General features: G+C 40.9%; 1 protein-coding gene across 1 annotated transcript; it reads right to left on the reverse strand.

Moving 5' to 3' along the window:
* Nucleotides 1-1,335: 1,335 nt before the first annotated feature.
* Nucleotides 1,336-10,964, reverse strand: si:ch211-161c3.6 (high mobility group AT-hook 2b). Its single transcript, XM_031568286.2, has 6 exons — nucleotides 9,747-10,964; nucleotides 8,196-8,380; nucleotides 5,223-5,300; nucleotides 4,788-4,838; nucleotides 4,665-4,694; nucleotides 1,336-3,405 (listed from the first exon to the last, which is right to left on the reverse strand). The coding sequence occupies exons 2-6, from the start codon at nucleotides 8,307-8,309 to the stop codon at nucleotides 3,328-3,330; spliced, it is 351 nt and encodes a 116-aa protein (XP_031424146.1). The 5' UTR covers nucleotides 8,310-8,380; nucleotides 9,747-10,964; the 3' UTR covers nucleotides 1,336-3,327.
* Between the last annotated feature and the right edge of the window lie 132 nt (nucleotides 10,965-11,096).

The raw sequence follows: 11,096 nt of genomic DNA on the forward strand, positions 1-11,096 counted from the left end.
CACTCTTCATTCAAAAGAATCTCAGTAATGTATATCTATGTATGTAATAACCAATTAGCAATAATTACCAATTTCAATGATTATATTCAGTTAACTAGAAAATGCATTTCCTGAAGGAAATACCAGTACATGAAATGCAAAAGTTAAGAAAAGAAGAAGAAAAGAAAGAAGAGTGGAAGTGGGAAAGAAGAAAGGAAAGAAGAGTGAAAGAAGGAAAGAAGAAAGGAAAGAAGAGTGGAAGAAGGAAAGAAGAAAAGAAAGAAGAGTGAAAGAAGGAAAGAAGAAAGGAAAGAAGAGTGGAAGAAGGAAAGAAGAAAATAAAGGAGAGTGAAGAAAGGAAAGATGAGTGGAAGAAGGAAAGAAGAAAAGAAAGAAGTGGGAAAGAAGAAAGGAAAGAAGAGTGAAAGAAGGAAAGAAGAAAGGAAAGAAGAGTGGAAGAAGGAAAGAAGAGTGGAAGAAGGAAAGAAGAAAAGAAAGAAGAGTGAAAGAAGAAAGGAAAGAAGAGTGAAAGAAGGAAAGAAGAGTGGAAGAAAGAAAGAAGGAAAGACTGTAAGAAGGAAAGAAGAAAGGAAAAAAGAGTGGAAGAAGGCAAGAAGAGTGGAAGAAGGAAAGAAGAAAGGAGTGGAAGAAAGAAAGAAGAAAGGAAAGAAGAGTGAACAAGAGTGGCTCTGCAAGACAGTAAAGAGAGAGTGAAGAGGGAAAATATTGAAAGAAGGAGTGAAAATGGAGTGAAGCAGAGAGATGGAGTGTGAGAGAAAGTAGAGTGAGAGGGATAGAGAGAAAGATGGAGAGAAAAAGAAGTAGAGTATGGAAGGTGTCTCTTAATATTCCTAGTTATACAGTTGAATGGAGAGGGACAGAGAGAAGAGGAGCCTTGGAACCTTGGCGCAGGTGTCAGTGAAGCACAGGTGCAAGCCAGTTTAATTACCCTATTATGATGTCATAATGGCCCAATGTAAGTCAATGGGAAAATTTGTATTAGTTTTTCTTTAATATCCTAAAAAGTATAAAGTTTAGTGGAGACTAGTGTGGAGACTAGGGTGTAGGCATGGGTGTAGAAAAGGGTGGAGGCACGGGTGGAGACTAGGGTGGAGATATTAAGTTTAGAAAAGTGAAAAATACATAGCATAAGTGTCGTTTACAAGACATACGCGACAAAGTTTGAACGGAGTTTCTAAGTTCGGTTCGAGCTGAATTAATCGCAGAAGTCGGTAAGAAGAAGAAGAAGTATAAGAAGCCTAGGAATAACAATACAGGGCATTTCATGCACTGTAATTAAAAACACAGACATATAAAATATCAACACAAACAACATCACAACAACAAACAAGTGTATGACAGGAAAACTCATGGAAAATTTATTAGCAATGTATCCAAGAAACTTAAAAAATACAACAAAATACTGCCTTTGAGGTATAAAGAAAGACCATCTCCAATTTTCTCTTCTTCAGGTACAAGCAAGGAAAACCAAGACAAACTACCTAAAGGCACAAACCTGAATTAACCTGAACAAAATACAATGATCTAGCATAAACTGACAAAGAACAGATGTGAACAAATATTCTAATTGAACAAAAGATTCTAGTAAACCTTTATAATTATAAAAGACTAAAAGTGATTTTTACCAGCAGAGAACATCTTTGTTTGTCCTGAAAACAGAGCACTTGTATTTATATGCAACAAAAAGAGAACATTTTTGGCTTTGAAGAAAATAAAGGCTGTCTGGTGAATGCGGGATGCTTTTTATGACATGACAAGGTATCACTCATGATTCCACACAGAGAGGGCCAACATGTACAGTAATTGGCAGTAAGTGGGGCAGGGGAGGGATTGAAGGCGAGAACATTGGTACCACAGGCTAAACAGAAGCATCTCTCAGCGGACTTGCATTGTTCACGTAGGTGATGTCTGAAGAGTAGATCAAGTAGGTACGTTGTGCTGAAGGATTCTGGGCTCAGAGGAGCACTCACTCTTAGTGTGAGCATGATCTGAAACTTTGGAGGTACTGAGTTGTGCTGAGGCACTGAATACAGGGGTATCATCCACGTATTTCTGACAGAGAGATCTCATAATCATTATGAAGTATGTGAGTAGGACATGTAAAATAGTACACACTGTCATAGTAACATGCAAAACCAGTATGGTGGGCCAATCAATGACAATTAAAAAATGAGAAAAATAGGATACTGTGTATACTATGAGGTATTACAGCTATGTGCAGGAAAATGATCTGTTGTGTGTAAATTGTGAAATTTGAAAGATATCTACATTTTAAAATATATTTATATCCCACTGATACATCCAGTATAAAAGGGATACAGAGAGGGAATGTGTGAAAGAAAGGGAATGCAGGTAAATGAATTACATTAAAACTAGCAATGATTGACCAAAGAATAATAAACTATGAATGAGATGAATGTGAATGAAAGAAAAATTGAGATATATATACACGTATCAGGTCAATGTATCATATACAGTAAAGAAAAAAAAAACCTTATGCTGACAGCTATCTATGCAGGAGGAGAGCCAATCACACGCTCTCAATTTCACTTCCATTGAAAGGTTGTGTATGACTTCCAAGAAGACAGAAGATCAAGGAGGTAAATGACGCTTCAGAAACCACATCATCTTGTGAGTGAGAATGGAAACAGAAACATTTTTCATACTTTGCCATAAATTACCATTACCATAGGTTGATTTAAATGCACTGTGCAGACTACAGACTTAACCATTTGTTTGCATTATTGTCAAAGATTAATACACTGTCTAATTTATCTTTTTATTTCAAAAATTAATTTCATTCATTTGAACAATATGAATTTTTTCTTGTCAAATACAAATTCATTTCGATTTCATGTGCCCCGTATTTCATTTTGAAACGATTAATCCAACTTTCCAGACATTCGGTCACACCAATTTTTCGAAGCTTACAGTAATGATGCACACAGCTTAAAAATAACAATCATACACCTTTTGAGAAGAACATGAAACGTTTTATCCTAAAAACACTGATGCGATTCTTCAAGCATTGTCAGATAAATGTAAACTCTTGTGCTTTGTCCAGAGTGGAGATCCTGAGTATTCTGCATTCGTAGAAGAGCTGGAGGGGTGGAGGCGTTGTTGTGTACGGTGTGTGTGTGTGAAGACATCCTGAGGGGGGGGGGGGCTGGGATCAGTGCACCTGTGTGAGGCAAACCCGATGTGACTGCTGCGTGTGTGTGTGTGTGTGTGTGTGTGAGTGTGTGTGTGTGTGTGTGTGTGTGTGTGTGGAGGCTAGGGAGGTTAGAGACAGACCAACCGATTCTCCTGAGGCAGCACCAGCCGCCTTCACAACCCCCCCTGCTCGGGTGGAGGCGCTGTGGGAGAGGGGGGCGCAGGGGGTGGAGCAACGTCTTTGACACGAGCCTGAAAGGAGAGAAAGACACACAGAAAGGTGGAAATGAGACTGCGTGTGTGTGTGTGTGTGTGTGTGTGTGTGTGTGTGTGTGTGTGTGTGTGTGTGTTAGAGACAGAGAGAGAGAGATTGAGAGAGAGAGAGAGAGAGAGAGAGAGAGAGAGAGAGAGAGAGAGAAAGAATATGCACAAGTACACGGCTGAGACATATGACCGTTAGGCCAGGAAACCATGAAAAGTGGTGAGTTTGGTGACAGTTTAGTATTTAGTTTCCCTTGCTGCTCCTGAGTCATTTGGGCTGCGCTGGTGCCCGTCTGAAAGAGTCTGGGGGAATTTCTGTGCAGCCTCTGGCAGGTGCCTCTATGAGTGCACCGGGAGTTTCTTCAGGGTTTCAGGTCCCTGCCTGGTGGCTTCTATACGCCCAGCAGCAGTGATGTGACCTGGCTGGCCTCTTCTTTCCCAAATGCAAAGAGCACAGGGGTTTTCTTTAATAACACTACTGAAAGAACTCAAACACTCCTGTTTCCAATAACAACTGCAAAAACTTGTTGATGGGACCTCATTTCTTTAAGGCTTATGACTAGCCACAGTTTTTAGTAGTTCAACTGTACACACACACCGAGACACACACCGAGACACTCAGCGAGACACTCACTCACATCAGTCCAATGACCAATAATTGCTTCTCAACTGACTGTGAACTGAGAAGTCAAATCATTATGCTCCAGCAAAGACATTGGCAATGAACTGGTAGCAAACTCATCTACTTACACCACAACATAAATGGTGATTGAAAAAGATGAAAACATACTGGACAGAGCTTCCTGTCTAATTTTACTGATCATTTACAAAAATGCTATCAGAAAATGAACAATAGCTTTTTTTCAATACTTTAACTGGCAACAAAAACTGCATGTATTTATAGTTTTTAATTTTTTAAAAATCTTAATTCCAGGTTGAGTGTTACTAATGTGGATGGGAGGCATAGCGATAGATATGCTGTCTCTATGCCATGTACTGATAAGGGAGGGGCGTTCTAAAAAACAAAGAAAAAAAACCTGACAGTACCAACGGTTGAATTGAGCTGACGTGGTTTGAGATGTCTATCAAAAAGCAATGTTAATTATGCTGTCATACAATGCAGCAGCCATTCCATTCTATGTATAAACTGAAGACCATACTAACAAATAATTTGAAAAGCAAAACGGAAAAGTGTCCACATTTTGGTTTGTTTACATTGAGTTATATTGCTAGAGTGTGTCAAGTCTTACCTGCTGCTCTTCCTCACTCAATTTCTGTGGCTGTGAAAAAAAGACAAGTAAAGGTTAAAGGTTAGAGGGGGGCGTCATAACATAATTGCTTATTAAAATAGTGTGATGGGGTCGTGAACTCACCCATTTTCTTGGACGACCACGTGGCCTTCTCTGGCCCACTGGCTCTACCTTCTGCAACAGAGTGAAGAAACGCAGGTCAACAACCCTTCCAGGATCAGCAATGGTGGAAAGAACAAGCAGTGATGACAGAACTTGTCACTGTCATCCAATTGTTTTAAAGACATCGTTAAAAAAGGAACCTTCATGTGCTCAGTTAAGACATCTGAGTAGAACTTTTTTCTAATATCATTGTTATTCAAACACTATGATTAATTAAAGTATGGAGAATATCTAAAAGAGTGATCTTTTGAGGCAAGTTTATATTTCACTGAATGCTAAAAAAGAGACTGAGGCCTCTTAAGAGGTCAATCATTTGAACACCGGTTCTGAGAGACCTAGATCTCCAGCACCAGCGGGGCAGCAGTTGGGGTGTGTGTAGTTGGGGTGTGTGTGTACCTTGGGTGTGACCTGCTTGTTCTTACTTCCTCTGGGTCGCCCGCGAGGTCTCCTGGGAGGAGGAGGACCTACAGGCTCCTGACACAGATGGAAGGAGGATGAGAATTAGAGAAAGAAAGAAGTGGATAGAGGAACAGAGAAGAAAAAAAAGAGATGGGGAGAGGAACAGAAAAATGAATAACAGAGAGGATGGAGGGAGGGAGGATGGGATGGCAAGAAAAGAAGAGAGGATAAGACAGGGAGGGAGACACACAGAGCAAATCGAGAAAAGTCAAAAAGAGAATGTTTCAGAATGAGTGGCTGTAAACTGACTCTGAGTGGTATGTAGTCTCAGCATCTTTCTCATCATCTATATCGTGATATCTTCATGTCGTCTTCAACTGCCACTTTCAGCGGTCTATTCATTTCCAAATCACCACGGCCCTGATCAGTGCACTGAAACTCTACTGGTGTCACTGCAGTCACGAACTAGGGGTGCTTCTGTGTTTCAGCAATTCAGCAACGTCAACACTAGATGCCACTAAATCCAACACAATCCGACAGATCAATTAAATATCAACCAATGGACAATGGAATGTTTTCTCATGTTTGTGAACTGGCCTTGACAAATAGGCTAATTTGCTTGCATATGCTGTCCTCTTCAACAGTCGGTAGCGTGGCTAACTAGCCTTAGCATAAACTTGGTTAGGGAACTTACTGCTACTGTCAGTTTTTGTACGACTACTGTCTCTCACTTTCACGTATTCCAATTATTCATAAGGCAATGATGCGCAATAAGAAATGTAACTACATGTATTTTATTGGCATATGTTTACAATAGCAGCTCACAGACTAAAGTGGATGGCATTCAGTTTAATAGTTCGTCATATCTTTGCGTGACTGTATTTCTAATCTGATTAGTGTTAAGACAACACCAAGCTGGGTTCCCTCACCTGCCCACTTGCGATTTACTGTATGTTTTAATGGATGCCAAACATTTGTGGGCTTCCTGTACACACCCATTGGGCATTTTATCTCTTTCACATTCCAGTTAGAGTGGTACAACACTGGGCATTTAGAGTGGTACAGACCAGTTAGAGTGGTACAGTCCAGTCAGAGTGGTACAGTCCATTTAGAGTGGTACAGTCCAGTCAGAGTGGTACAGTCCATTTAGAGTGGTACAGTCCAGTCAGAGTGGTACAGTCCATTTAGAGTGGTACAGTCCAGTTAGAGTGGTACAACACTGATGAAAAAAAAGGGAGGAGGCCAAGTGGGCGTGAACAGAGTCTGACTTCCTGTCGGCGGCATTAAACATAAGCGCAAGCCTAGGCTACTGTAAAGTGAGAGGCTTTCAATGATATGACTTTGAAAACGTCCAGACTTCCAGTCACTTCCAGTCACTATAGTCACGGTAAAAATAAAAGGTAGCCTACAAAATAGTTTGTAATGGCGTGACATGTTTCATAAAAGTGTATTCCACATGTGTTATTGCTTTAGATGTTCACGTCTCATTTAAAGTTTTTCTCACTCGCTTTGGGACATTTCTCAGATCATAATTAAAATCCTTAAAACTGTGTCCAACCTCCACATCATCTATTCATGTGTGCACTTTACATTTACATTTAGTCATTTAGCAGACGCTTTTGTCTAAAGCGACGAACAAGGGAGAGAACAGTCAAGCTAAGAGCAATAAAAAACCTGGTGTAACAATAAATACTACTTTACATAAGAAATAGAAAAACTACCTAGAAAGGAAAAAGGAAGTGCAGGAATGTAACTGCTGAAGTGCAAGTTAAGCGCTAGTCAAGGTGCCAGTTAGGAAGGGAGGTGCTCTCTGAAGAGTTGGGTCTTCAAAAGCTTCTTGAAGGTAGAGAGGGACGCCCCTGCTCTGGTAGTACTTTACAACAGCATTTTATCATTCTTTTGAATATTTTGCAAATGCTTTAGCATATTTATGCAAAAATGTAAGAAAAATTAGTGTAAAACCTCATAGGCCACCATGCCAAAGTGAATGTGCCAGGCCAGTGTGAGGGAAACTAGGGTGTGACAGTATGTCAAACAACGATCTGTTCAGTCATATTTTCACCACTGAGCCTTAGAGAACACGAAATCTTACCTTCCTCAAAGTCATTCAGAGGGATCTCATTCATGAGAACGAGAGGGGTTTTGTAAAAACCTGCATGCCAAATGATGTACTGTATATGGTAATTTAGCTCATTGTACACTTTCTCCTCAGGAGCAGCATTAGGGAATGGTTTGGTGGACCACAGGTGGAATGCTGAGTACTGTTCTATCTATTGATTGGATAACATGCAAAGATCGTCCATTGTTTCTCAGCAGGTTGTGTGTGTTGCTACTGTCCAGTCTCTCAAGTGATTTTGTGCATCCTACTACGATATTCTTCGACAATCACTTGGATTCTTGTTGAATTTAAATTGCTGTCAGTAACATGAATAGCATTCAACTTGCAAAAATAAATAAAAAATGCTGTTTGTTGGAGACATGCAATAATCTGGTATGGTGATAAATTACTGTGAGTAAAAGAGAGACAGTAAAAAGGAAATGTGGAAATAAGGAACACACTTCCAGGATATCATTTTATATTGACAACTTGTATTGTACACGTATTTTGACTGTCTTTGTTACAAACCATGACAAAAGGACTTGCAGTTTGTTGGAACTGACATATTCACATTGACATAATTTTGACATAATTTACTTTTGAGACATAAACTAAGCATTTTGACTGAGTTAACAGGCTTTTGCAGGTAATTCATCGTGTTGTGCAGTTTGTACGAATTGTTTTGAGAAATACTCTTAAAATGTTAAGGATGGTTCGAGAAATGTACCGAAAGCCACTGACAAAAAACTTAATTCTGAGGAAGCCTGGCTTCCGCTAGGAGTAGCCATTGGCATAGACATATATAGACATGTATATACTGTATGTCTATGGCCACTGGTGCCATGCCCACTGGTATGATTTTAACCTCTGACCTCTTGCTGTTTGCGTGGCCGACCCCTCCCACGGCGTGGTGGCTCAGGCTGTGGCTCCTCCCCTGAGGTAAGACCCGCCTCCTCAGCGCTCTGACTGCTGGACCCCGCCTCCATCCCGCCTGGTCACCTGACACACACAGGCAGGCGCAGGAGCATGGACCGTCAGGATGGGCTGCAGGACCGGGCTGCTCAACAGGCAGATGTTAAATAATGGTCATTATTAACGGCCATAAAGAAAGACCTATGTGAGGTTAGAAACCGATCCAAAAAAGTGGATTTTGGATTCAACAATACACATTAACCATTGCCAAAGATAAATTCAAGAAAAACTGATTTTCTTTTCTTTTTGGTACCTGGCACACTAAACTAAAGTAATCTTCCGAGACCTTATGTAATTCTCTTGCAGTTGAGTGACAACAGCAGCAGTTACACACTGAATTCTGTGGAAGAAAGAATGACCTGGAGATTGCTGAATATGGGGTCTTTATGTAAAAGTCTCAGTAGGACTCATGCTATGAGTGTACATTATCATTTCTGAATTACTTTATTTCACACCTGCATCAGTTTTGAAATAACTCTCTCTCTCTTTTACACACACACACTGTGCTCAACAAACGTTTCTTAATTAGAAATGTAAGTTTAGTACATACTATATAATAAAACAAAAATACGAAAATATCTAGAAAACATCACAGAGGACGTTAGGATTATCAGTCATGCCCTTATTTACCATTAAATGGGCCAATTATTGTATCCACGCACCTGCGTCTGGAACAAAACAAAAACAAACAGCGTCTGCTCCCAACGAAGCAATAAAATAAAATAAAAAAAGAAGCAATTTATTTAAAACCTTAACTACTCAATTCGCATTTCAAACATGACGAAGAACGCAATAGCGTTGTGCTCTCGGCATCCGTACAACGTGCTGCAGACACTCATGTAAACATTGCTTGATCGCTGTCTGAACTGGTCAACTACAGCCGCATTGGATAGCTTACAATTGGCTAAAACAAGGTAGCCACGCCAAACTGAATATATTTAATGCACCGTGGCGCACATTACTGTAGTCGAGTAGAGTATCCGTAGCATCGTATGTTAGAATAATAGTTTCGTAATTGTTCCTACCGGCTAAAACCATGTATTGGATATTTAAAATCAACCCGTTGCCTGTGCTAGTAAAATGCTTTTAATGTAAATGCGTGCTATACGCGACTGCTCAACTCACAACACTCAAAACATTAGCGACCTTGTTGTGGTAAGAAGGTCTTGAACCTAAAATCAAGTCTGAGTTCCCTCTCCACACCCTTGTTGGAGGAAACTGCGTAGGCTGCTGTAAACATCATGAGCTAATACACTTTTCTGACACACTTCAAATGACGTGAAATTTAATAAACATGTTGTTTACTCGCTACACAGCTGGCTTCCACGCTACAGCTGTACGAGCGGGCGTGCATATCACGTAGTACATCAACAAATAATACGAGCCACAAATAAACATTGAATTAATTCACATGCAAGAGAATAGCCAAAGAGATTCAGTAACCTACTCACATGTGTCTACCTGCGTCTCTCTCTTTTCTTTTCCTCTCTAATGCACAGAGAGCTGGACAGCTGAAGTCTGCAGCACAGACTAGACTCAAGCATTGCTTACTCTAGCTAATGTGCCAAGCCTTAGGAGAAGTGTATAGGCTTTCGTAACAGCCTTTGCCGTATAGTACAGGCTACCTCCCACTTGAGAGGCGGACCTTAAACACATAAAGATCTCCTCGTGAAATCTAGGTTCAAGCTATTGCATATCTGCAATGATGTCCACGAGAACTCTGTGTTGTAAACTATATACCTACAGTATCCATGTTAAAATACAACTTCATCATCATATTTGACACTATAGGTTTATTTAACCAAAAGCTTTTTGATGGTGAAGAATGAGTAACACAATGTACAGAAGGGGCTCATTAGTGTGAGTACTCTCCTTTGTGTGTGTGTGTGTGTGTGTGTGTGTGTGTGTGTGTGTGTGTAAATGAGCTTGCATTGTCTGAGATTGCGTGCGGCCCCAGCTCCAGTCTTGGGGTTTGTTTAAGCTGGATTCCATCAGGCTCATTGGCGCTGGCCTTCAGAAATCCTCCTATAGAACTGCCAGGAATGTGCAGTGCTCACACTTCTGCTCACGGCTCAGATGCATTCATGGCACCAAAGGATGGCCAGCCGGACACCCCACTGCACCGAGGAGGAGGGGGAGGACGGAGGAGGTGTGTGCGGTGGTGCGGTTAGGGGTTTGGGGTGGGCAGGGGGGCAGATGGAGAGAGAAAGATAACCATACTAAAACTCTAAAAGATTGAAATCTTGTTCCTTTAGGGATAACCTAAATGAATAAATGATAAATCGATAGATTCTGTAGGGGCAGGGATTGTTGCCCAATGTTGGTGCTGATGTTGTCCTAAGGTGTGCAGTCATGGGTAGTGGAGCCTGTGGTTTTTCTTTTGACACGCATGCACCCCAGCCACACGCCAGCTGTGTTACTAGTCGGTTGCTTACAAAGTTGTTGCGCTTGACAACCAAACAAACCAGAAGATAGCCACAGAGCGGAAGTATGTGTGCGTCACTAGATGCGTATGTCACTTATGTAACCTGGAGCATCATCATACACACCCAGTGTCATTACAGTGATGCAGGCCGCGCTATCAGCGAAACGAAACGATAAGTTACTGGTAGTCGCACATTCCCGAACGCTCAGTGCAATGAGTAAGATGGCGAAAGACCGTTCATTTAGAACATTGGGCTTGTTGTCAGTCTCTGTTTGAGTATTGACTTGCTTGTGAGACTCAACCACACATACACAGAAATATTATTTAAGCATATTTGTCTGACCCAAACCTGTTTCACCAGAACACATGGAAGACA

Source organism: Clupea harengus, chromosome 5 (genome assembly GCF_900700415.2).
Source record: "Clupea harengus chromosome 5, Ch_v2.0.2, whole genome shotgun sequence".
Taxonomy (NCBI): Eukaryota; Metazoa; Chordata; class Actinopteri; order Clupeiformes; family Clupeidae; genus Clupea; species Clupea harengus.

Bases quoted from the DNA above. Each gene is read 5' to 3' on its own strand.
- si:ch211-161c3.6 (XM_031568286.2), bottom strand. From the start codon at position 8,309: ATGGAGGCGGGGTCCAGCAGTCAGAGCGCTGAGGAGGCGGGTCTTACC. The intron at 5,301-8,195 runs GTCAGAGGTTAA...CATCTGTGTCAG, and splicing joins GGCCACGCAAACAGCAAGAG to GAGCCTGTAGGTCCTCCTCC. The intron at 4,695-4,787 runs GTGAGTTCACGA...TTTTTTTCACAG, and splicing joins GTGGTCGTCCAAGAAAATGG to CCACAGAAATTGAGTGAGGA.